We start from the raw sequence: 26,820 nt of genomic DNA on the forward strand, positions 1-26,820 counted from the left end.
GAAATGTCGCTAAAAAGCAGACTCCTGGCTACTGCGGCCACAACGTGCTTCTCCACACCTGTAACTCCCATCTTCATTTTATGGTATATTTAAGGTATCATTTCCCCAGTGTGTTGTGACCGCCTGCCGTGGCAGCCCGAGGGAGGTGTAGCTGTAATTTTCACCCACAGCAGCCCTCAGCCCGCACTGACCCTATTCGCAAACAACCACAAACATCGAGCAGCTGTGCGGGGTCAGCGCAGCGTGCTGGTGCGGCCCAGAACTTTATGACAGAGTCATGCACTGTGTCGTTACACGTGGAGCATCGCAAAGAGAGAAGCACGACCATGGCACGGTGAAGCCAACGTCCGTCCGGTTGACCTAAGACGCAGACCGCAGGTGTTCGCGAGGGTGAACACAGAGCTGACTCCCTCCACTCCATTAGAACAAACCGTCAGCAAGCAAAGGTCTCCACCATGAAGAAAGACTGGTATCATGTGCACTCCGACAGAAGGCAGTCACTGAGAAAGAACGATTAGTGATACAAACCGACCCCCAGGCCACTGAGCGGGAAGGAGCCGCCATGCAAACCGCCAGCAAGCAGGGTCAGAGGTCCTTAGAGGCTCAGAAAAGGGGCTTCCCACATTGTCCCTGCAGCACGGTCACAGTTTCCAATGATCACTTTTGTGACTATGCAACTGGGCTCATATTACTAGCTGCAACATCACAAAAATGACACTGGCCACCGCTAATTGGCTGGCAAAGTAAGGGTCTGTCCGTTTTACAGTGAGCGGTCAGTGTGTGCCGCCGCACAGCGAGGAGGAGAGAGACGGAGAGAGAAGTTTTGAAGCAAAGCCCTCACATGTGATGCTAATTATCTCTTAGCAGTTTCTCTTTAAAGTGTAAATGTGCTCCCTCTGGGCTCCAGAAATATTTAATTACACATCGTGGTGCCTGAGAACACGCCAGGCCGAGTGCGAGTGCGTCTATTGTGCAAAGAGAAGAACCCCGTGGCGTGAGACGGCCGGTGTCTTCAGAAGCCATCGCACCTCCCCAGCTGCTGAGATTTGGGTGGCTGCTTTACACAGGAAACCCTACCAGCGTGCACCTAAGCGTGAGGCTCTCTGGGAACGCGACCGTCCAAGCCGGCCGTCCAGGGACCGCGTCAAAGGCGGCTCGGACGTGGGCAGTGCCATGTGGACCAGCCGGGGACACCTTCCGTCCTGACCAGACTTTCAAGGCTGCGTCTGGGGGTCCATTTTCTTTTCAATTTAACAAAAAGCTGCTTAGGCCACGTCTCCTTAGCCCCTGGAGCACGGGGATTTGGGGAGCCTGGTTTTCCTTTATGACGAATTGTGCACAGAGGTTGGTCATGGGATGTCCGACCCCATATATGGATGTGGGCACAGAAGTCTGCCCACGTGCATATACACACAGGCACACGGAACGTGCACAAAGACGGGCGTCAGCGCACACCGCGTCTTTGCAGCCACATCCATTTTGCCAGTAACGACTGTTGTTCGAAGACTCTATTTCAGGGAACCGTGTACGGCTTCTACACAGACTCTTCAGAAATACATGTGAATTCAGACAATGTATCTAGTGGCCGGGAAGGCGGGGTGGACTGGGAAGGAACGTGTGTCGTGGCTGCTTTAGGATGTGTCTCGGACCCCGGGTCCACCCTCTGTGTTCCTGGGGGAGGTGACAGAGGGGAGGGGTCACTGAATATGCATGGAACGTGGCGCCAGTCACGTGTCTCCTCGGGGAAGCGTGTCCACACGCTACCTGATCCAAAGAACAATTGAAATAAAAAACTCATTTTTCGAAGTAAACTAAAAGGCAAAAGCAACAGTATCACAATAAGCTTGAGAATCTGTAACACACAAATTCAAGAAATCCAGAGATGAGTCTGAAACCCCACCTTCAGGACAGCACAGGCCTTTCTCACCTCCCTGGCGTCACGGAGCCGTGGACCCAGCGATGAAGGACTGTCAGAGAGGAATCCCCGCGACAGGGATGATGCTGGATCACAACTTTGTTTTTAGTTTCTAATTCCTTGTTTGAATATTTATCTGTTTTCCTTAGGAGGCAGATTTCCTATCAGTTAAATGTGAGACACGTGCTATCAATTCAGAACTCGGCTATTGATGCTGCCTGACAATTTCATCTCTTTTTCAGTTGTTTGTTCACTTGCTACCATTAAATGGCCAATGTGAACCGACCATCTATCACCGAGTGTGATGTACCCTCCAGGTTCTGTCTTAAAGGATGCTCGCTTTTTGCAGTTTCTCCCTGTGAGAGTCTAGCATCTGTTTTAAGCGTTCGATGAACACGCTTCAGAGGAGGACAGCTCACTGGGTGACTAGCTCACTAGAGCAATGAACAAAAACTGGAATTTACTTTAAACTCTTAACTTCAAAATAGCACTAAAATATAATATATACACAATCACGTGCTAACTATCTCCAGGCTTCCATCCAAGACCACCGTCCACTTTAGAACCTGGGCCTGCACTTGCTAAAGCTCGTCGCGAGTGCGAGCAGGTGAGCGTCCCGACTAAAACTCTGAGCCCCACTCGCCAGTACCCGTGACGTGTGAACTGCAGGACGCTGTCAGTGCAAGAATGTTATCAGAACAGTGACCACATTTCCACGGTTCTAGGATGCCCGTCCCCCCAGATTGTAACACCTCCGAAACTAGAATACATCTCACAATAAATACGCACAGTCAACACCACCCTCTTCCCTTCCCTTCCCGCCGTCACGAACGGTGCATCTGGTAGCAGGTGGCATCTTAGAAACGAGGAAATCTGGCATTGGGTCATGCACCCTGCTCTCGACGGCTCCCTGTCACGGCACCAGTCTGCTGGCGGGCTCTTGGTCGTACCTGCGGAAGTCCAGCAGCGACCTCGCGGAGGAAGGCACTCCCTGGTCATACCAGCTCAGGAAGTGGAACTGGGTCACCGTGCGCGTCTCGTTGGTTTGCAGGTTCTTCAGGTAAAAGCTCCTCACCAGGAAGTCCTCACACCAGATGTGCTCAGAGACCAGATTGACCTGGACAGAGGCGAGAGGCAGGGAGGGAGACAAAAAGGGCGGGCATCACGCATCCCTGCCGGACACGGAGCCAGGTGTGGGGAGAGGGGCAAGTGCTACAGAGAAGGCTGGTTTCCTATCAGTGGCCCCTCCCACCTGCTCAGTGTGAACACGGCGTATGCAAAGATGGCTGTGTGTGTTTGCACGTGTGCATGCATGAGTGTGCATGCGCCTGTTCAATGTCACTTAGGGGCTTGACGGGCAATTTATTAAATAAATTTAGAGACAGAGTCTCCTTCTGTCACCTGGGCTAGAGTGCCGTGGTGTCAGCCTAGCTCACAGCAACCTCAAATGCCTGGGCTCAAGCGATCCTTCTGCCTCAGCCTCCCAAGTAGCTGGGACTGCAGGTGCAAACCACCATGCCCAGCTAATTTTTTCTATTTTTAGTGGAGACAGGCTCTTGCTCTTGCTCAGGGTGGCCTCGAACTCCTGACCTCAAGTGATCCACCCGCCTTGGCCTCCCAGAGTGCTGGGATTACAGGCGTGAGCCACCATGCCCAGCCCCAGGCAAATAATTTTAAAAATATACTACAATCCTAAACTACTCCAGTTTTTTTTGATTTTTGTGTTTCTAAATCATAAACCTTCAAGAAAAGTAACCGGGGAAAAATTATACTTTTAACCAAAACCATCAACACAACTGTGTGTTCCTCCAAATGGTTCCACTCTCACTGGGACGTCAGCAGAGGCAGCGAGCGCCTGCGTATGCGACAGGGCACAAGAGCCACGTGGACACACAAGCGCAGACCGAGCTCGGACACTGCTCGCGTGACCTCGGCGCCACTCCGTGATGTGGAATTCACGTTTACGTTCTAACACACGTCCTACTGTGGGACTTTGGCATGCTGACTAGTTTCGATGCAAAACAGAACCAAAGGTGCATTCCAGGACTCGTTTAAATGCCCGAGCGTATTTAGTTCGCTCTCGATGTGGGTAGAAAATCTAGCAAGAGAAATAAACTTGTTGGCAGGTTGTCCTCAAATAAAAAGAGAGACGGTGCAGACACGAAACTTGAAGAGTGCCGTGGGCAGACCACGCAGCTCAGCAACAGAATCGACAAGCCATCTGAGGAGCGGCTGGGCTCTTTGTGAAAAGGACCCCACCTAAGGGCCTGTTTAGGTTCTACGGCACCAGGACCACGCTGTCGGGGATTTTTTTTATTCTTTCAGCATTTGGGTTTATAACATTGAGAAAATGAAAACCACACCATTTACCCCGGGGCACAGTTCACAACCACACAGCTGTTGGGAGTGTCTGGTCTCCACTGGCCTCGCTCCCTCCGAGGACGGGAGTCTGACCGTCCCCACGCAGGGCGAGCTCCAGCCTCGCAGGCGGGACTGGCCAGGCCGCCGCCACCTGTGCGAGTTCTGCTCACAGGAGGACGGGGACGCGGAGGCAGGCCCGGCCTGGGCGCTGCCCGCTCTGGGGCAGGTGCCCTCTGAGTACCTCGTAGACGTGGTAGAGGTTGGAGCCTTCGTCCGGCCAGTAGTGGTGGCACTGCCTGACGCCGTTCTCCGTGAGGGGGGCCAGCATGACGATGACCGCGCAGCCGCTCTCCCACACCATCTGCAGACAGAGAGAGGCCGCGGCCGCGGCGTGACTGTTCTGATCACTGCATGACACGTGTGAGGACTGCACTCAGAGACACGGCCCGAATTTATTCCATTCACAGGAAATTTATTTCATTTTCATTAGACACAATTTCTCTGCAGCTGCTGGTATAGCTCTGGAGACACTGGCCCTCTATTTTGCATGCTGCATGAAATATTAAAAAAAAATCTAGTGGACTCATCCCACACCATTTAAAACCTCCTCAGTTCCCTGTTCAGCTGTTTGACTTAACTTTTGACCTATAAAGGAAACTTTCCGTAATGCAACACAAAACGGACAGCAGGCAGACTGACGCTACAGGAAAACGTTCTCTTCCACGTGACAGGAAGTGCGATCGGTTGACACCCTCGTTTTCTGGTGTCGCCACTATTTTGCACGACCAGAGAAACACTTTGCTTTGTGGAGCTGCTGTCCTATCAGAAGCAGGCACTGAAAGGTTTCTTTTCAAAGTAGATCACAGAAAGCAACACTGTCCTGGTGGAATTTCACTTACTCATACCAAAACATTGCAGTCCTGTTCAAATTAAAGCAAACCCCAAACTGATTTACTAATTCATAACAGCCACGTTGAGAACAGCTCCAAGACACAATCGACACGTGGACGCAGGTCCAAACATGCAGCAGTGACAAAGATGCAGCGTCCTCCACCGCGCTGCTTTGCAGCGCAACTCCCCACTTTGTGGCCGTAAACCTGCATGTTAACACTTACGGCCTAACTGCTCGGAACCACTGCTTCTGTGGGGCGCACTGATGTAGCGTTTGGAGACTTTCATTAGCATATTAAATTACAGAGTGAAGAGGGGTCTACTCTTCCCGCAATGGGTCACATTAACTTCACAGAAATGTTTACAAGCAACTGCATTTAGATGGAAATTTGGTACCCGAGAGAGCTTCTATTTCTTTTAAATACAGATAAAAAAATCCGACTAAGATCTTGCTATTTAAAAAGTGCACGTATCCCACATGTAAGATGCTTTCTCATCATAGTTCATGCTATTAAATCCGCCTTTAAATTATATTTTTGAAATCAGACACGTGCACGGTGTTCTCCTCCTTTAATACTGGCGATATTCCCAGGGCCCACATCCCTGAGGCAGCTCACTGTGCTTTGTCCACGTCGGACCTTAATGGGAACTGCTGGCGTATTTACAAGAAACCCACAAATAAAAGTGAATTGTGCCGAACGCGCGCACCTTCTTTCCCTTCGTGCCAACCCGACGAGACGAGAATTCCAAACGTGCTTCTTACTTTACGCTGCTCGGGCGCTCGGACCTGCTCCGCCCATCGGCACTTGGCTCACGTAACAACTTAATGTGCCTTTAGGAGGCAGAGGCCTCATTGAAGCCATTATGAAAATGAGGAAAAACACAGACTTTATGAGGGTAATAAAAACACAATGATCGCGACCATAAACTAATCATCCGGCGCTCCGCCTGCGCCACCCAAGTGTGACATTACGGAGCCCCTCGCCGCAGAGGGTCCTTGCGGCGGGGCGGCCTCTCTCCTTGGCTCCCGTCGCCCCACCCGTCACAGGGCCGTCATAGGGCCGTCCGTGCTCTCTGAAGACTTGGCTAAGATTAAATCCAAATGAAACTTAATTTAAACACACAATCCCAAAGGCACCCTGGGGAATAATATTTCTTTTTAGGTCGCTGTGTGTAAAGGCAGAGAGGGGGATTTGCTGAATCGAGCCAACAGGCAGCCCACCTGGGCAGCGACATCGCAAGCCGTTCACGGATCCCAGTGCATCATGGCACGCCCCCTGGCTCCGCTCGTAGCCGCCCGCCTGGCAGGGAAACCGGCACCCACTGAGCAGTTCCCACCCTTGGCTACGGTGCCTGGGCAGCTTAACTCAGAACATGCGGGGAGAGTTTACCTTGGATTTTGGTGGGAACATAGAATATCAGTAAAAATTCCAGTCCACGAAAGTTCAATTTCTAAACAGGGAGAAGTTTCACTATTTTCCTCCTCCTTGGCTTGGTCTTTGTTTGCGGGTGAAATGCAGGAAGGTGCCATTTGTGTGACAGACCTGTGATCAATCTAACACTGCCTCTTCCGGGAAGGAAATAAAGACCCCACACCCTATTTGCTCTTGGTGCAGTTCACTGGACTAGGCAGTTCACGGAATTCCAGAAACGGCAGTTTCTAGCACTTTGTTTGGTTAAGTATCAGAAAATACAACACTCACGGTCACCCACTCGTTCGACACCCTAATTGAGCACCTATTTATGGGGCAGGCATCTGGCTGGGGATTCCAGAGGGGACAAGAAATCCCCGCCAGTAGCAGGGTGGCAAAATGTCCCCGTGTCACCGCCTTCTGTGGCCCACCGCGGCGCTCCAGTTTGCAGTTATAGGATCACGTTTCCCAGGCAGGAAGCAGGCGCCGCCATGCCTAGATCAGAGCAAAGCCAACTGGATTAGAAAGAAGCCTGACGTGCCAGACCCCAGGTGTGAAGTTGGGGTGCTGCACTCCAGAGGAGAATTTGAAACGCCCTGTTCTGCAAGCTTCTCCCCAAACGCACCAACCCCACGCCTCAGAAGTGCACCTGGATGGCTCCAAATGTCACGATCCCGCATGCCTGGGGCAGGAGTGGGGAGCGGCTCCTGCAGTCCCGCCGGCTCCTTCACCGCAGTGTGGGCTGGAGGAGGCAGGTGGCCAGCCGGGCGGCTCTCAGCTGTCCAAGAACCGCGGCAAACGCCTGCTGCCGTCGCTGTGGAGCCAGCCCATCGTGACTCCCTCTAAGACGACACAGAGCTCATGGTGACGACTACAGCCAAGCCACCCTGGCGTGGGGTCTTCTGTACAGTTACTCCGGAGCAAGCAGGTGGAGAAATTAACATTTAGTAACTCAGATGCTGACCCACACTTTGGCTGCTGTTTGATCCAGGTGAGTGAGTTTGCCGACGGTGGATTGAAAAGCCGCGCTTCTCTGTTCCGGGTTGAACTGCATCCTTCCAGGGGACATGCTGAAGTCCTACCCAGGTCCTGTGAATCTGTTTGCAAACAGAACCTCTGCAGACGCAATCGAGTCAAGATGGGGCTACACTTGATGGGAGCGGGCTCCAGTCTAATCCGACTGTGTCCCCACAAGATGAGGACACACCACGTGGAGGCACAGACCCGTGAGGAGAAGGCTGTGGGAAGACGGCCATGATCGCGGTGACGGGACCACGGCCAAAGAACGCCTGGGGCCGCCAGAGGCTGGGGAGGCCGGAAGGATCCTGCCCCGGAGGCCTCGGAGGGAGCGTGGCCCTGGCGACACCTTGATTTCCGCCTTCTGGCTTCCAGAACCGTGAGAGGACACATTTTTGTGTTTCGAGCCAGCTAGTCTGCGGCACTGTCACCTCGGCCCTAGAAAACTAACTTACCGTTTATACAGTAGTCCCTCATCCACCCACAGGATCGAACACTGGTGCTGACAACGTCAACTCCACCTAAGTTTCATGTTGAAGTGAACTAAGGCAGACGGACAGACACACAGGGTCTCTTTGCTAGAAGTCCTTTTCGAGTACTAAGTATTTAACAAGCAAACAAAAATCAAATAACCTGGCTTAAAAATGGGCAAAAGACGTTAATGCACATTTCTCCAAAGAAGACACACACCCCACAGGTGTGCGGGAAGGTGCTGAGTGTCGCTGACCCTCAGGCAGACACGCTTCGCCCCTGGGCGGGGCGGGGGGACGTCCTCCAGGACAGACGAGTGTGGGGAGGATGCGGAGAAGAGGGAGCCCTTGCGCCCCGTGGGGGGAACGTGAATTAGTACAGCCGTCATGGAAAACAGCACCGAGAGACTTAAAAAAATTAAAACTGAAACTACCATAGGAGACGGGAATCCCACTGCTGCGTGTGTCCCCAAGGAACCGAAGGCAGCGTTGTGGGCCTGCGAGAGCCAGTCCGGCGAGGTGGCCCGAGGGCCTCGCGGGGCCTGAATCAAGCTGGCGCCAACAGCCATGGCTGATCAGAGATCGCGCCCGGCCTCTTCCTGGCAACCGCACAGCTGCTCAGCCCGGGCGTCCGCAGCCGCCCATCCCTGTTCACGCCGCCGGGACCGACAGCATCCGCCTCGACCCGTCGGAGCTCAGAGACCCGCGTGGGAGCAGCGGGACTTCGCTGCGAAGACGAGCCTCCCTTCGCTCTCTGGGGCATGTCCTCATCTCACACCAAAGGCCGTGTCTCCCCGGTTTGCAAACCGTTTGCTGGAACAAAGTCTCTTTCCTCTCAGTTCCCTCTCGGAGAACTTCCGTTCACAGCATGTTGAACGCACACCGGCACTGCCACGCCCGTTGTGGTGCCTTTCACGGCAGCCGAGACACGCACCGGCCTCCGTGGCCATCAGCGACAAAGGAAGAAACGCGGTACGTGCAGAATGGAATGTTATTCAGTTCTCAAGAAGGAAACCTGCCACTTCCGGCACCGTGGGTGACCCTGGAGGACGTGATGCCAGATACAGTCGGCCGGCACGGAACACAAACCATGGTCCCACTTTCTGTGGGTCTAGAAGTGTCCGGCTCACAGGAACAGCGTGGAGGGCGTCCCAGGGGTCCGGAAGGGGGCGACGGGGAGGTGTGGATCAAAGGGCAAGACTCTCAGTTACACGGCGAGTAAGCTCTGGAGGCCCCATGTGAGGCACAGACGGTGGCTGTGGGTCACGACGTGTCGCCCGCGGGAAGTGTGCGGAGACGGCAGATCTCAGGTATTCTTGCCACATGGTCCATGGTGACGTGTGAGGAGACAGGTACGTTCATGTGCTTGACTGTGTACACGGAACACTAGGTCACACACCGTGAGCATACATAATGAAACACCTCTTTGAAGCACCACGAAGACCAGGTGAAGGGAAGATGATCCATCTGACGTAGTGACACGCTCAGGCCGTTTCTCTGCAACCATCCCTGGTCCCTCCAGGCAGAAAACGTCTCCTCCCTCTACCTAGACCTCCTGTGATACATCCCTTCCTCCCTGTGTTAGTCCTGTCTGCGTCCTTGTCTTTCTTCTACTGGATTGTCACCTCCTTAAAGACCAGGTCCTGGTCTGGCAGCTGTTTCTCCCCTCCACGCACCTGGCAGACTGATCTGTTGTAGTAAATGCTTAGCTGAAAACAATACATATTTTTAAAAAGAGACCATTTGAATATTCACGTGAAAGGAGATAACTCAGAGAAAATGCTACCAAAGGCTTGCATGGCAGACATCCTCCCAGGACTCGCTTAAATGTAAAGGTTATTTTTTTCTTTTTAAATAAGCATATTAACTGTTTGCCTCGCACGGAGGCTGCTGGTGCGTGAACACGGCTTTTCCTCCAGAGCCAGGTAAGTGTCCCCGTGATGCTGACCACACGGCTCATCGAAGACGTCCACCGGTCCGCACGGCTGAACAGAGGGGAACCCGCCCTGTGGCGGAGACCCCGGCGACACGGAAAGTAACAGGGAGTCCGTCACTGAAGCTTAGGAACACCCGTGTTTTACTCCTTGCGGGCTTGTGACGTCAGCAAACTGTAACCGTGTGCTCCGACATAAGTTAAAGAAGAAACAGTGGGTGTGACACGTGTGCATGGGGGAGGGGGCCAGGGAACCACCACGACACACAGAACATGGTCGGGTGTTGTCAGCTGTGATCCATAAAAATCAGCTAAAAAAGCAGCTCAGGGTGAGTCTGAGTTCACATGTTCACGCGTGAGGCAAGAGGCATGTGCACCGCGGCTGCCACAGCACGACTCGGACAGAGCCTCGGAGCCACAGCGTCCAAACTGCAGATTCGGGTAGGGTCGTATGAGAAAGGTTTTCTTTCACCTTTAAAGGTTTGCGAATTTACGTGTAGAAAATCCAGCAAGACCAAACATTTGAAATAAAATGTCTGGCAAAATCTAGGGCGTGTCGTTAAAATACATATAAATCATGGAAACGAAGCTTTCCTAAGAAAGTTAACTAAAAATTAGCAGAATTCTTGTGTTTCCCTTTGTTTTAACAATTAATCTGTAAGTTAGCGTGTTCTAAGTAAACGTCCCCGCCTCCCGCCTCGGCGACACCTGCGAACCCCCTTGCCCACTGTCGGAGGATAGAAAGGACCACCCAGGTGACGCGTCACAGGCACCAGGGAGCCGAGGGATCTGGGGACGTTCCAGTGCTCCAGGGTCATGCTGCTGACGGGAACCACACGTCCAAACCGGACACCGTGACCCCAGGCTGGACAAGATCTGACCAGTGGGGGGGACTGTCGGAAGCGGGGTCTCCCCTGGGGGTCCGGCACCCACTGCCCGGGACCGTGAACCGGCTCTGGCTGAGCCACGGCGTCTTTGGGGGATTTAAACGTCTTTTAACATTAGGAGGTGCGGGACCCCCTCCACCGGGGCCAGGCTGGGGCTCCGAGGTCTCGTTCCCCGAGGCTCTGACCAGGGCGGCGGCCCGGGGACAGGCCACACTGTGCAGTCCGGGCTGCCCCTTTCCAAGTGTGCCTCTGCCTGGATTGGGGTGGCCGCTGCCAGACGACGCGGCGACACAGACAGACAGACACGCCCGCCATCAGCATGGGCGCCTACAGCGCTGCTGGCGCACGCTGGACCCTGAGCTCTCGGTTCCCCCCACCTCCTGCCGGGCGGCGAGGGCCTGGGAGGAAAACCTTTAGCTCCTCTGGGTCTCCCGCAGCACTCGGCTCAGGCTTTTCCTTGACCGCAGCAAGGACTGTGATCTGCAGATGCTAAAAACAAAAACCTTTCTTTAAATCAAGCCTATCAACTTTGGAAACGAGAAAATGCATTTCCCCCGCTAAGACCCTCAGAGATGCTTCCAGAAAGTGGGAACTGCAGTCGACAGGCGGGCTTTTCTCAGCGGGAGGCTGAGACGGCACTCGGTGTGAGCACTAACCGGTGCCGACCGAATATCCGCCGCCAGGAGCGGGCTCTCTGCGCCTCTCCCCGGGCTGCGCTGGGGCCCAGTGGCCGACTAGGCGCTCGGGCTCCGATTCCATCCTGGAGTCACCCTGTTTTTCACGCGGGGCGCAGCGCTGGGAATGCAAGTTTTCCTCATGGCTTGGCCACCGGCGGGCTGGGGACTGCAGGCTTCCGATTCCCAGGGCGACCGTCCCTGTTCCTGTCCCCTTCTGTCTGCCAGGGCTGGGACTCTACGTCCCTGACTGTATCTCACGTCTGCACACGCTCATTACGCGCCTGAACTTGGCAAACTGGTTTGGAACCAGTGTCATCCAACCAGGCACAGCAGCGTGTGGTGGCGACAAGCAGAAGCTACCACCGGGGGACACGCTCATAATTCTGCCCGCTCTTTCTAGAAGCATGGAAGGAGGGGTGGCGAATGGTCAATTCCCTTCAGGTGACTCGGGCCGCTCAGAGCAGGATCCGAGGAAGGGGCCAAGGCCAGGGAGGGGCAGCGTGGCAGCCCACGGCAATCGGTGATGCTGCTTAGGGCCGCGTGAGCCTGGACTGGGCGGGCCCGTCCCCCTCTCCCTTCTCCTGTCCTGCCCCACCCGGCACCTCTCTGGGCCCCTGCAGTCGTCATCTGGCCCACAGCTGCTCAGAAGGGCGGGGGGCTCGTTTCTTCTTAGCCACTGCACTGCGTAGAATAACGTATCCCCTCCCCACAAATCCACGTCCACCTGAAGCCTAGGAACGTGGCCTTGTTTGGAAATAGGGTCTTTGCAGATGACCAAGTGACGGTGAGCTCATGTGGATTAGGGTCAGGGTGGACTCCATGTCTGCTGGCTGGCGCCTTTATGAGAGGAGGGGAATGTGGACAGAGACACGGTACGGGGAGGCCATGTGACCAGGCAAGCAGAGATGGGGGTGTATGTGCCCACCAAGGAACGCGGCACCAGAAGCTGGGAGAGGCCTGGGACGGATTCCCCTGAACCCCAGGAGGAACCAGCCCTGCCGACACCCTGGTCTGAGACTGCAGCCTCCGGAGCTGTGAGCGCGCAAGTGGCTTCCGCTGTTTTAAGCCACCCGGTGTGTGGCACGTTGTGGCAGCAGCCGTGGGAGATGAGGTCAGCGCGGCCTTTCCCAGCCATCGCCACGCCACGCCGTCCTTCCTGCCGGGTTCTCCGGCTGTCGGCAGAGCCCGAGGAGGCGCTTCGGGTCAGCGCAGCCTGTGATGAGGGAGGTGCCTCGGTAGGTCCTGTGACGTGTTCTGGCTCCCGTGTCCTGGGTCAAATGTGCCCACGGCCACGGATCCAGGCAGCTCCAGCTCTGCCCACTGTCCCTGCCTCCAGCAACGTCAGCTTTCACATCCAGTTTTGTCCTTACAAACACTCACACGTTACCGTGCGCTTGGACAAGCTCTGCCTTCTGTGAGAAGTTTGGACGGCAGGTGCTCTGCTAAGCTCTGGCAGCAAAGAAAACCTTAACTTAATTTGCTAACGCCCACCCTGGGAAGAGCCCCCGAGAAGCCGACCGCATCTTGGCAGACCCTCCCCCTGGGAGCCGTTTCAGTCCGGTCCTAGGAAAGGACAACAGATCTGGGCCACGCCATGCCACGCCTGCTCCTTGACACACCGAGACACAGCGTGGGTCTGCGCCTCGCCATACAAAATCTGGCACCCGAGAGAGGTCATTTCTGTTAGGAAGGGCTGATGAATACAACGGTCTTTTGATAAAAACCAAAAAAATTAAATGACTTTCTTAATAATAAAAACTGGTTTGATTATATAAAAATGTGATTTCTATGCATTTTCCAATCATTGTCATTTGCAAAAAAAACTAACTAGCCCATCGCCTAAGTATTGGTCGCCTAACCTTGGTCACGATGGAGGGAACTTCTGACAGTTTTATCTGTCCACTGACTTCAAGGGGAATTATAGAAATGTGAAATAAATCATTTTATGCAAATTGAAGCGTAAAACCACTATTGGGACCACACAGGGAAGACGTACGGGAATAGAAAAACACACATTAAAATGTGACATCGTAACCAGACACAGATCGCCCATCCTGGGGCCCAGGGCATTTGCTCAATGAGGGGCCGTGCCTGGCAGATGCCGGCGTCCCGCCACACGTGGTCCCCAGCCCACCAAGCCACATGTCACTCTCTCCACCTCCCCGCCCTACGGTCTTACTGCCCCAACGGTGGGCGTCTCCAAAGACGACCGAGGACTGAAAACGACGCGTCGCAGAGGCTCTGCCAGGCTTTGCGCAGCGACACACGGGAGGGCGGAGCCCACCGCTGCCAGCGCTCTGGTCTTGGAACAGCAGCTTCCGCTCTGAGGGACGCCGCTGTTTCCCGAACCGCCTGGTGGCTGCCGACTGAGGCTTGTCTCAAACCGTCTTGCGCTTCCTCTCACCTTAAATTTTTTCTCTAGTTATTTCATTTAGGGATGTTTTCTTTCCATTTTGAGAATGTTTGCTCCTTGATAACCTCTCTAACATACCTTAACTCGTAAATAACGATGAAACGAACTGCCGCCAACAACCGCGGCCATCTGTCACCTGCGGCCAGAAGCGCAGCTCCTCCTTCCACGCACTGGCGCTGGAAGGTGGGTAAACTGGGAGCCCCAGAGCCTCACGATCCGACAGCCTACGTGTGAACACGCGAAACCCTCACACGGGACCCGGCACGTGGCGGGTGGTCGTAGGACGCTGGCAATCGCCCTTAGGTGCCACCATTGCCCTGCAGGAGCGGGTTCCGCTGGAGGGGGAGGTCCTGCCCACGAGAGGGATGAACTGGAAGTCGGGGGCGGGGCCTGCGGCTGGCACGCGTAGAGAACACGCACTTGGGAGCGCTGCCCGCCACACGCACGTGTACCTCTGGGTAGCGGGTCAAGGCAGGTGGCACTCCGGGGGTGCTGGGGTTCTGCTCCTCGTCCCACCGGTCCGTGCAGGGCGCCAGGTCCCTTTCCTGCTCAGCGAGAAGCTGGGGTGGGCAGCGGAGAACAGCTTGGAAGGGACCCTCGGGCTGAATCCCAGGGCAGGGCTGGGACAGTTGTGCGTGACGTAGGGAAGAGCCTCCTACCCCGCAACGCTGCCCCAAGTGATACGGCCCACGGGCGCCAAGCGCTCTGTGACTGGGGCCCTCGCGTGGGCAGGCGGCTCTCTGCAGGCGTGACACGGAGGAACCGAGGGCAGCTGTGGGTGGCGCACCAGGGGGTCCTCAGGACATTGCAGGCCAAAGGTTAATGGTCCAACGATGTGACCCAGACATTCAGTTTGGCCCCCCCCCACAGCACAGAGACGCAGACAGACGGGAGCAGGTGGCCACAGCAGCACGTCCCCGACCCAGCCTCATCCCCTGGTTGGAGGATGAGGCAACGTCTAGAACACCCACTGGCCTCGCCCATCTGGGACTGTGACGTCTGAGTGTCAACGTGCTCACAGGGCACCCAGCGGCCCTGAGTAAATATTGGTCCCTTCCAGACTCTTCCAGAAAACCCGTGCAGGGACTGAGGACATTTCCCTGATTCAGGTGGAGTCAGGAGAGGGCTGGTGGGAAAGTTGAGAGGGACGTGAGGCTGAGGGAACGGCAGAGACTGGAGGACAGGTGAACGTGCCCGTCTTTCGCCAGGTAACCTACGTCCTCTCACCCCCGACTCAGAGGACGGCGTCACCTCCAGGGACACGGAATGGCTCAGTCTCTAGATCGACCTGCTGCTGTAGCTCGACTGCGCGTGTCCCTGCCGCGACAGGCGCTTCACCCACCGGATGCTACCGCGGGAGTGACGCTTTCTGTTCCTATCTCTGTCCTTGGCCCGACTCTCCTTAGAGGAGCCCTTGTGCCGTGTTCTGGGGACGCACAGTAGGAGCTTACTGCTGTTGCTGAGTAGGAAGGGGCACCCCCTGGGTGACCCACATGGCACTTTCCAAACCCCGTTCCTGTGTGGCTTTGCCCCGTGGCTGATGATGGGGGCAGGGTGGGGAAGGGTAGAGGGGGGCTGTTTGCCCCCAAATTTTGCTCCCATCGGCTGAAGCCAACGTCAGCTCCCAACGCCTGGGCCTCGGTCTGGGGGTGCAGGGCTGTGCCGGGTGAGAAGAGAACAGCCTGACCTTCAGGACGCGTTACAGAGACTCCACCGAGAAGGTGAACGAATTCGAGCACCATTTTTTAAACGTCATAGAGAAGAGGGTACATTTGAATAAAACATAATAATTTAAACATTTACTAACTTCATTTCTCTATTGCATGAAACAAAATTGTAAAATGACTAAGAAGTAAAGATCTGGAAAGCATTAATCTCTCAAAGGGGATTTTTTCACAAGCTTTGAAAAAAAGATTGATAATAAAAATACTGAAGGACTCATATAAATTCTGACATCGACTCACATCTGACGGACACCTGTAGACAAGTTGGAACTTGCTTAACCGAATTCAAAGACATCATTCATGATCGATTTATTAAGATCTTTTATAAAAATAAATTTTAATTAAAAAAATTCACCTGCCAGAAGTCGGCCACGGTAGCAGGAAGTGGTCCCTGGGTGGCGATGTACGCAGGGTTCCTGGGGTCGTGGTCCATCTGCGGAGACAGGGGTGCCGCGACAGGGTTAGCCAAGCGTTAGGAGAACAGGAATAGAGCCCAGGTCTGGGGCGCTGGAGTGGCCTGTCCTGAACCGAGTGCCCTAGTAACACACGACTCCTGCCAAAGGAGACACCCCGGCGGCATCATCCCCCTCCGAGCCTGGCCACCACGTCTGAAGTGCTTTTCCTGCACCTGAGACTGAGGTTCTCAGCGTAGCACCAGCAGGAATGAGACCAGCGGCCCAGGGGGACCGGCGGCGGTCATCAGCTCACTGCCCAGGCGGCCGCAGCCACGCGGGCCGTGTTTTCACCACGCAGGTGATTCCAGAGTGCTCAGCCAGGGTACCAGTTGGGATGACCTCTGGGTCCACCCCGTGCTCAGAGTCATGAGCCCACCTGTTGGACCCGCAGGTGCTGCGGGGGAGGGGGAAGCCTGGGCTCTTAGCCGTGGGGAGGGCACCGCTCACCCGGCCCCCGCAGCGCGGCTGGACTCGCCGGGGCCCTGGGAGCGGGAATCAACGCCTGCACCCTGCGTCCCTGAGAAACTTTTCTTGTTTTTGTTTATCCTGAAAAGGCGGCTTTGGCACAGCCGGCTCCCGGGGCCTGTGTGTGCATCCTGAGCCCGGGGCGGCAGGCTCTTCGGTGACGGGGGCCCAGCCTTCGGGAGCTGTTTTCCTTCTGATCGACACTTCTACCCACCAGACAAGGGGCCGGCGTGGGCTCCCCGGCCTGCTGATTGGCCCGAACGCATTCGGCTAGCTCTAACGGGGAACTTTGGCTTAAAAGACCTTAATCATGACATTTAATTCACAGACTGACTAAGCAGGGAAAAAACTTAAAAAAAGCAAAACTGAGAACAAGGTCTTGGGCAGCGGTAGGATTGAGAAGCTTGCTAGGGGCTGTTCGGGCTCGTCCCTGGCTGGCAAGCCCAGGCCACCTGCAAAGGGACGGGGGACACTGCATCACCTTTGCCACCCCCAGTGCTTCCTGGCACCCCCCAGGAGGGCCCGGGGTGGCCGACCCCAGAGGAGAGCGTGGGGCTCTGCCGGAGGACTCTGGCCTCGGGTGGGACGGCTGCCGACCCGGCGTGCACAGCCCCCCGTCCTGACGTGTGTGGGACTAGGATTTACTCTTCTGATACCAGGTTTGAGTAAAGACTTTAAATGCTTTGTATTTAAAGATAATTATTAAGAATACGTTTCTCAACACAGTGAAAAATGAGAGAGTTTTAACCACATGGACTTCTACGCCGACACACGAGGAGGGCCCGGTGTCACCTTAAAACAGGGCTTTGGGGGTTTGGGTTTGGGGAAGAGTCGATGGAGGCACGTTTTCTCCGGCAGTCGTCCCACGAGCCCGCGCACAGCCGCCACGTCCCGGAGATGACGGCTGTCAGCGCGAGAGAACACACCCGGTGCACCTTATAATTATTGCACCATAAAAGAGGGAGCTGCATAAAGGAGCAGATGTAAGTTATTCTAACAGAACAGCAATGCACGCCGGCTGGGGGTGCAGGGAGAAAGGCTTTTTGTGCATCTGATTTAGCGATTCGTAATTAAACTGGACCTTCTTTCGAAATTCACCACAACACACACAATACAGGTAAAATTATGTTACTCTCACTGAAAGCCCCAATTAAAATGTTTCAGTAGAAAAATGCTTAGCAGGAATAGGGAGTTTTGATTTTTTGAAATATGCATTTGCTGGGGGTGACAGCTATTTACGGAGACCCCGTCTCTTCCTGCAAATAGTCACGCGTAAAAAGGAAAACTCCACCTCCTTCTCAAACGTGCTTTTTCCCCAAAGCAATTTCGACAGCAACACATCTTAAAATTGTGAGCATGTTCAAACTAGCACGTTAGTTGTTTCAAAATGAGAAATATAAATATGTGATTACAAGTAAAAATCTGGACAGGAGGGTGAAGAAGGCAGCGTTTGCGATGGGTCCGAATTGTGCCGGCGTCCTGAGTTCCTCAAACCCGTCAGCTGCTCAGTACCCAGGACAGACACAAAGACAGACGCGGGCGCTGGGAAGTGGTCAGCGCACGGGAGCCTGGACCCCGCGGCTGAGCCGGACAGGCCTCGCGTCTCCGCCTGCTCCGCTGCTGGGAGTGTGGCAGACAGCAGGAGCCCAGAGTGCGTAGACGTGGCGTCCGTGTAACAGTAATTCGAAAGGCGATCACAATTATTTCATCCCACGCACGTTCTGGTGAACAGAAGATCGTTCTGGGCAGAAGCGTCCTGTGTGTGTCGTGGTTTCGTGCAGTCTAACAGCAAAGCAACTATTTAGCTAAACACACAGAAGTTTCACTACACGTAAGATTTTCGAGGCAGGATAAGTGCGTTTGGGGAAAGTGAACTAAGTTGCTCCTAATGCTCTGAGGCCCTGGCGCAGTGATGCGCATCTCCCGCCTGCTGCGCTGCTGACGCAGCCTTCCTCCGAGCTGTTCCCGATTTTCCCTCCTACTTTCCTGTTATTTCCGTCTCCTGGTAATCACTTCCTATCTGCGCAAATGTAACGTTCCCACGAAAATCACATGGCCTTGGAGAAAGGTCGGTTTACGTCTCTGGGCCTGAGTGGCGGCGTCAGGAAGGTGGGGGTGGCCGGCGAGCGAGAGGGTTGGACAGTGCAGTCTCTACGTGCCCGTTGGCTCTGGTTCCACGCAGACTCATCTGTGCGTGCCTGTGCCTGCGTCCTGGGCGTAGCCGCCGCGAAGACCTGGCCAGTCCCAGACCCCACGCTGTCGGGTGGCCTGTGGCCGAGCACACGCGTGCGCTCTCCTCTGTGAGTGCCCAGGAAGGAAGGTCCCACGAGCACAGTCTGGGTGCATCCGGTGGCGCTGAGTGGGTGGCGCTTGAAGGGTGAGGAGGCAGGAAGTCCAGCAGTGACACTGTCCAGAGAGGCCATGTGACTCACCCAAGTGACCTCGCGAAAATAGTCGGTCAGAGGGCAAGTACAATTAACGGTGTGGCTTCGCTTTTACTGATTTTTCCAGAAAAAGAAAAACCATTTGTGTGTTGACTCTATTGTCCCTCGGAAGACTGATTCTTTAGAAGCATCGGATGAAACAGGGCACAGGGAGGCACATTCCTGCACCTTTCCAAGTGCATCGTTTAAAAAGCCACCTAGGGATTTGCCTTAAGCTACAGGATGGCAATTATGAGGTAAGCGTGGGTGACTGGTTTTATCTTTAGAAACTCTAATCTGCGTCTAAAAGCTTAGCCATATTTCCCCCAATATTCCAAATAAAACTGATTTTAAAAGCGAAGCATTTGGCATGTGGAGACCACGGGACTTGAGTCCTGCGGCCTGGAAGGTCTCGAACAGAGCAGTGACGCGGCAGCCACGCCGGCGGCCAGCGGATGAGGGCCAGTTTCCGCCCCACACCAGTCCCGCCTCCAGCAGCCGCGATCCGAAGTCTCAGAACGCTCCGGCCACTCCCTCGCTCTGACACCTTGCACGGGGAGGAGCGTGCAACCACCTGCGTCCTGCGCGGCTCCCTCCCACCGCCTTCCGCTGACACGCACAGCCGGTTCACAGGACGCTTCCTCGAAAGCACACACACATCAGGCCTGAGTCCTCAAGTCACTTTTCCGGATATCGAGTCTTAACGTGGGAATTTACTGGAAAATTGTAGCTTTTGGTGATCAATGGGAGACTGATTTATGAACTATTATGAATTATTTTTGTATTTTAGTCTTACGTGTTGAGATTTATTTAAGTAAAATCCCGAACATTAACTGTATTATACACACAGATGTTTGGTTGTAAATATTTTCTGAGAACCGAGGAATTGGCTCCCACATTTGGACAATTTCTTACGATATCGAGCTCTCACCCTTTGCTGAGATGCCGCTTGTCCCTTCCTGAATTAGACAGATGCCTCTGAGTTGAAACTTCAAACGGTTTTTTCTGCTTTAATAAACAGTGGGATGAAGACTGAGCTTATTTTTCAGTGTCACTGGGAATTTCAGACTTGCTCCCGGTAATAACACGTGTGTGCCGTGTGCTCCCGTGTTAACGACACTTCTTGGTGATGACCGAGCGAGGTTTTAAATGCAGCTGACGGATTTGTCTCTCAGACGCCCCGTGCAGGAGAACAAACTCCCATTTGCTGTCGTGACCTCCGATCTGAAAGGGAAGACTGCGCATTATTTACCGCTGGACGACTTCCCTGAACTTCAATGAGGACTAAGGACAAATATGACAGACGTAATTATCGCGGTTTTGCTCTGCACAGCCAGGGTCTCCCTGCGCCGTGATTGTGAGCTTCTAGGTCAGCTGCTGCGAGGAAGGTCATTACCATCGTAGCTCCAGTTGTTTCAGAAAGAAGAGGCACCATGGCTTTCTTCTAGTTCATTCTTACAACCACAATTGGAAGAAAAAGAATCGTGGTATGAAATAGCGGAAAAACACGAAGTGCTACGACGTCACTCCCTCTCCTGGCCTGGCCGTGACCCGGCTCCTGCCCATCGGGGCCCGGAGGGTGACTCTGCGTCTCTGCTGATGGGGGGGACAGGAGCCGCAGACGCGCAGGGATCCTCCCTGCCCTCAGCGCGCAGCCTCAGCGCCCGCGTGCGCAGAAAAGCTGTCGACGGCTTCCAAGGGGACGCGGTGGCCGCGCCGGCACCGGTGTCCACGCTGGGACCTGACCGAGGCCGGAGGAGCTCGGACACCTGCCCACTGGAGCCGTGAGGTGGAGGCGAGTAGGGCACAGCCACAGCACCGAGCTCCTGCCTTCTAGACTCGAAAATCATGGCTTTATTTCCAATTCTGGCCTCGCCAAACGGTTCGTCTCAGGGAAAAGGACCTCAGCGCGGAGAGGACGGCTTTTGTCTCCGCGTCGGGCTGGCATCGTGATGGTCCAGTGCAGGGACAGGCCGGGCAGTGGCAAGCCTGACTTCACCACCAATGACGTTCGGTTCGTGAAATGAGAGATTGGCAAGTCAGCGAGGCTTTGGTTTGATTTTTTTAATTAGAATTGACAGAAAAATGCTGACTCTATCACATCTTCTTGAGAAGGACAAACTGCATGGCTCCAACCGGAACCAGATGGAACCTATCTTCGGAATCCAGCTTGTGGAAGCCAAGCGGCGACTCCTTCCCGACACGATCACGTCGACAGGAGTCTGGGCTCAGGGGGTATAGACAAGGCGCCAGCCCAGCTCCTCACTTTGAATTCACTTTCCAAGGCCGAGGGCGCTCGCGGTGTGGCTGCGCAGTGCCGGGAAGTGTCAGCAGCTCAGGGCGCGGCTGCCCGCGGCGGCTGCGCTTGTATCAGAAGGGCCAGGGATTCAGCCGCGGCTTCGAGGAGCTGAGACCAGACTTCAGGGTGCCATTTGCGCCTGGGGGCAACCTGCGTCTCTCTCGGCCCTGGCGCGGCGGCACCCGCGGGCGCCACTTTGATTAAATGCAAGTGTGGGATTTGGTGAGGTGCCCGCACGATCCCCAAAGCTCAGCACCGAGAAAGACGGTTTAAAGGGAGGACGCTGCAGCCCACATCCACCGAAAACCTGCACCAAACCTCGACCCCCGTCCGCTGGTTTAAAATGCCACCGAGCCTGGTCCCTAAACGCCCTTGTCTGGACAGCTCCACTGCACCGTCCTCCGCCTGCGGCCGCCCACCTGCACCCAGGCACCCACCCCGTCTTCCGGAAACCTCTCGGCCCCTGCACCTCCCCCTCCCCCCCCATTCGTTGCTCACCCTGGTTAGCGTCCACCTGTCCCTTAACCCTCAGCCCCCCTGAGGTTCAAGATGGGGAGATTGTTCCGTGGATGCCCAGAAGTAAAGCGGGGCGGCAGGATGAGCCACCAGGTGTGGGCTGGTGCGGAGCCCCCGAAGTCAGGCCCTGAGGTCTCAGGGCTCACAGCACGTGGTGCAGGGGGACCTGCTATGCCCGTCCCCGGAAACAGGGACACGTCTGCTCCTCTCCACTCCCCCAGCATGTCGGCCCCCAGAGGAGGCACAGCCCCCCCACCCACATTCTTTTCCTTATGAAGGAAGGGTCTTGCGGCTGGAAAAACCTAGAAGAAATGAACCTACGAGTTCAAACCTGCCTCAGTGTCACTGAAGGTTAAAAAAGAGGCAGGTTTGGTGCTCGTTTCCCCACCTCTCCAGAATAAACAGTGGATAAGCGGTTCTAGCAAAAGAGGATGCCACTGACCACAGACTCTCCCCAGAAGCCTAGAAGGGTTCTGTTCAGGACGTGGTTCTGCGGGTCCCTGGACGGCTCTGCTCACGGGGAGGGTGGCACAGGGCCAGGAGCCTGGCAGGGCAGAGACTCGGCACAGCCCACGGCCCAGAGCAGAGCGGACTCCATTCCCACGGAGGCCCTCGCCTCCCGCTCCCTGCCTGGTTCCGCTGCGCCCTGCTCCCGGAGGCAAAGCCCAGCGCCCGGGCCGGGTACTTACGATGGGGCTGGCGTTGATGTAGTCCGAGCTGCCCAGGCTGCTTTCCACTTTCAGCTGGACCCTGGAGTGGTCGTCTGCAAACAAGAGCAGGTGGTCAGAGTCCCCACGGCCCCCAGTGTCAACACCGCCGTCCCCGGTCTCCCCGCCGGTGGTGGCCCTTCCACGCACAGGCGGACGAGCGGGAGCGCGGGGACTGCGCCAGGCCCTCACTGGGTGGAATCCAGACTCGCGTTTGTCCTACGTAAAGCTCAGGTCCCGAGGTGAGGTGCTCCTCTGCGAGATTTTACAGTGTTCGCCTTTATTTATATTTTCAGAGTAGTGTTTGCCTTTAAATAACGGACATATTTGGTAACATACAGGCAATAAATACAAACATCAGTATTAAGCAACAGGTCACCGTCCAGAATACGCAGTTCTGTGGTCGATAAACGGTTAAATCCTTGAGTCACTGGGATTTAGTTTTACAAGGGGAGGGAGAGAGAAAATGCGCGTAAGAGGAAGGAGAGGTGGGAGCGTTAGTAGGAGCACGGACGCCGCGGCATGAACACGCGCCCTTCCCAGGCACTCGGCTCAACTGGAGTTGAAGTCGGCCGCACTTGGGATCTAAGTGTGATGTGTCTGAGTCACGGGTTATTTTAACTTTCCTTCTAGAACATTCTCCTCCTGCTTGCATCTGATTCACGGGTTATCTTAACTTTCCTTCTGGAACATTCCCCTCCTGTTCGCGGCCACACCCCTCCTCCTGGCTTGTTTCCAGGACCTTTCCCAGCGTGACCCTCAGGGGGACGTGGGAGGCTCGCAGAGGAGGAAGCTGAGGGGCCTTCCTCCTCCCCTTCTCTGGGGGTGCGGCAGGTGCACCCCGGGCAGGCGGTCGGCTGAGCCTGGACACGGCGCAGCGCTCAGCCTTGCAACCTTCCGCAGCAGGAACGGCCTCTGGGGGAGGCACAGCCACCCCTCTGGGAAGAGACGGACAACCTGGGCCGGGGCCCCCGGAACCAGGCGCCCAGCGGCTCTGCGACCTCCGCCCTGGTCCTGCTTCCCGAGGTCAACCGTGGTGGCAGTCCCCGCAGACTGTGGCCCCAGGGAGGAAGTGACTCCAACCGTGGAGCAGCTCGGTAGTGGCAGTGAAGCCACAGGAACTTTGCTTTTATTTGTGTTTCTTTCATTTCTCTTGGGGATTTTACTTAGGAACGTGGAGAGTCTCCTACCTGGTGGGACCAGGGAAGTGTGGCCTGTTGGGGACCGGGCACTGCCCGGTGGACGCCAGCCCGCCAGTCCTCTGCAGCGTCAGAGTTAGTGCCTTCCAGCAGGGACAGGGGGAAGGGAACATGTGTGCTACCTGACGTGCTTGCATGCGTGCGCGTTTACATCCTGCGCTGTGGAAGCTTCCAGATCATCCCACCAGCTTTGAGCCAAGCTGTGAACGGTACGGAAATCCCATGGACTGAATGGCTTTGGGCTCCCACACAGATTTGTTCTTGAGGGAGTGAGAATTGGCAGTGGCAGGAAACTGAAATAAAATTTACCAGGAAAATTGGTCAACTCTGACATCCGAACGCACTACAAACACTACCCCAAAAATTAAGTTCCGGAAGCCAGTTCACAGCGTGGCACCCCACAGACACATCAGAGCAAGACTCAGGCTCTGCTCAGAAGTGGGTGTGCTGTGCCTGCTGCTGCAGCTGCCACAGAGCTCCGGAATCAAAGAGCAGGACTTCTAGCAGCTTCCAGAGGGTTCCAGAGGGTCACCTGAGCGCTGCCTCATTACAGGTATTTTCAACACAGCCAGCGTCGGCACCTGCGACAAAGCAGTGAGGACAGCTCCCAACCGTCGGGGAAGCCTTCACAAAGAGCAGGGCCGGAGCGAGAGGGGATGGGGGAGAATCACAGCCAGAAGTTTCTGCTCAGGGAGCCTCGGGGCACAGGTTGCAGTGACAGCCCAGGGGACGGGCACCAGCTGGACTTTCTGATCGGAAAATTAAGAAAGTGCTTCCTAAGTCTGGGAGTCTCAGAGAATTAAAACGCAGCCTGTGGACTTGGTCCTCTCAATGGCAGCGGCGCCATCTGCAGCGGGACCTGCGCCGCCCGCCGCGTGGAGGACGAGTCTGGAGACCGCTGCAGTGTCCTGTGCAAGGAATGCGATTCCCCTGAGGTCGCCCTTCTAAGGACAGTGGTGAGTTGAAGACAGGGCTTCAAGCTTTGGTGCTCCTAACGTGAGTTTGCTCCAACACGCTGCTTTTAAAGTTAACAGTGACGTGATTCCGCTTTGACACTGGCCACCCTGGGCCTCCGCTGGAAGGCTCCGGAGACACCCTGCCAGGTCAGAGAGGTCTGACTGCACAGTAAATGGAACGTGCTTGAGTCACCCTGAAACCATCCCTCCCCCCGACCTCCTGGTCCGTGGAAAAACTGTCTTCCACAAAACCGGTCCCTGGTGCCACAAAGGCTGGGGACAGCTGTCCTAAAAGACAGATTCCTTGCAACACAAGGTCTGGTGAGGCTTCCTTATCTTTTGTTGTGGTCTTGTATTGAGAACACACAGTATCACTAGGAAAAAACTCCCGGCCTGTCTCCGTGGACTGAGGAGATTAAAGCTGCCTTGGGGTGGGGGGTGGGCAGGTGCGTCCCTGACTGAGGCGCGACCTCCAGCCCCTGCAGTGGTCATGGCGGCCCTGCCCAGCCCACACCAGTGGCGGCTCCTGGATAGCAAAGGAAGAAAACTGTGCAGGAAACTGGCCCATTAGCTCACTGAGATGTAAACTGACAGCAGGCAGGAAAATGCCAGGAACCGCGGAGAACAGTCACCGGGGCAGCAAAGAGGCGCAGAGATGAGCTCCAAGCGGGAAACGGTGCTTCTGGCTTCATGCGCCCCACGCGCAGAGCCAAGGCCTGGGGCGCCGGCCCAGACACCGCCGCACGGGTGGCGCAGCCCCCAGTGCCTCTGCTTTGTGGCCCGCGTGGTCCAGAACAGCAGGGGGACGGCGGATCCAGGGAAGGAAAAGCCCTGGGGGGCGCGGGCCGGCCTAGGAGGAGGGGGCTGCATGGACATCGTGCCAGGGGACGCGTGGGGGGCGGCGTTTGGGTCGAGGTGGGAGGAGGCAGGGAGAGCAGTGTCACCGAGGAAGGGACACGGCCCAGAAGCGTCCTGGACAACTGCAGCGTCTAACGCCCTCCTCTCACCGCATGCAGAAAGGACCCTGGGAAAAATCCGGCTGCGCCGTGGACCCTTCGGTGGCCCGTAAAGGCAGGTGCGAGGTATGGATGAGGCTGTGTCTGGGCAGGACGCAAACACCAGGGACCAGCTCTCGCTTTCCTCCCTCCCACCGTGAGGCCGGCAGGTGACCTCGTCTCCAGTGCCGCCTTTGACACAGAAACAACAATAATTTCCACATCCACTTTCCGACGGTCTGGCAGAGGCCCGCGTGTGGCACGGCTGTCCGGGAGGCAGGTGGGGGCCTCGGCGCACAAGCTCCGCTCACCGTCGCCCAGGGGTCCTGTGGCCTCCGTGGGGGTCTCCCGTGGGCGCCGTGACTAACTCCACACACCTCGTAGCTTGAAACAGCACAAGTTTCTCTGCTCACACCCTGGAGATTCGAGGTCCGGAAGGCCCCGGGGGGTGGGCAGGGCTGGTTCCTCCGCAGGCCTCTTCCGGCCCCGGGGCGGCCGTGTCTCCCTCTGTCCTCGGACCAGCGCTGCTGGCGGAGCCACTGCCACCCCCCACCCCCACCTCTTCCACGCGCAGGCCCCGTGATGACGCTGGGCCCACCTGGGTAACCCAGGAGAACCCCGATTCGAAGTCAGTTGCTGAGCACACCTGGGCCACGTGGCGTGGGAGGCTCACAGGTTGCAGGGATTAGGAGACGTATCCTGCCGCCACCAGATGACCCGCCAGACTCAGGGTCCCTCACAGACAGCACACCTGGGCTCTGCGGTCCCAGGCCTGTGTCTCCTGTTACAGACCACACGGCCACGGACGACCCGCCTACCTGTCAAAGTTGGGGTCCTAACGGTGACCTTGCGGTGGTGACATCGGCGTTGCTAAGACCACGTGCCCAGCGTCCCTAAGAGGCGCGGCTGCTTCGTGGGGAACGGGAACAGAGTGACCACGGGAAAAGGCAGGAGAAAGAAGGGCAGGTGGGGAGGGCCCGCGGCAGGGCCCGGTGTCCACGGGGAGGAGCGAGCAGGCTGGACGTGGTCCCGTGTGTTGTGGAGACGCAGAAACGCGTCTCTCAAAGAAACGGGCCGTGTGAGCCCCCGTGGGCCTGGCAAAATC

General features: G+C 55.9%; 1 protein-coding gene across 1 annotated transcript in view; it reads right to left on the minus strand.

Moving 5' to 3' along the window:
- Positions 1 to 26,820, minus strand: part of PTPRN2 (protein tyrosine phosphatase, receptor type, N polypeptide 2) — a 500,467-nt gene that overhangs the window by 21,355 nt on the left and 452,292 nt on the right. Inside the window, exons 15-18 of the mRNA XM_012658102.1 lie at positions 22,548 to 22,621; positions 16,056 to 16,133; positions 4,518 to 4,637; positions 2,866 to 3,032 (exon numbers count right to left, since the gene is read on the minus strand). Coding sequence (XP_012513556.1) covers positions 2,866 to 3,032; positions 4,518 to 4,637; positions 16,056 to 16,133; positions 22,548 to 22,621 — 439 coding nt within the window. The remainder of the gene's footprint in view (positions 1 to 2,865; positions 3,033 to 4,517; positions 4,638 to 16,055; positions 16,134 to 22,547; positions 22,622 to 26,820) is intronic.

Source organism: Propithecus coquereli, unplaced genomic scaffold (genome assembly GCF_000956105.1).
Source record: "Propithecus coquereli isolate 6110/MARCELLA unplaced genomic scaffold, Pcoq_1.0 Scaffold571, whole genome shotgun sequence".
In the NCBI taxonomy this organism is placed as follows: Eukaryota; Metazoa; Chordata; class Mammalia; order Primates; family Indriidae; genus Propithecus; species Propithecus coquereli.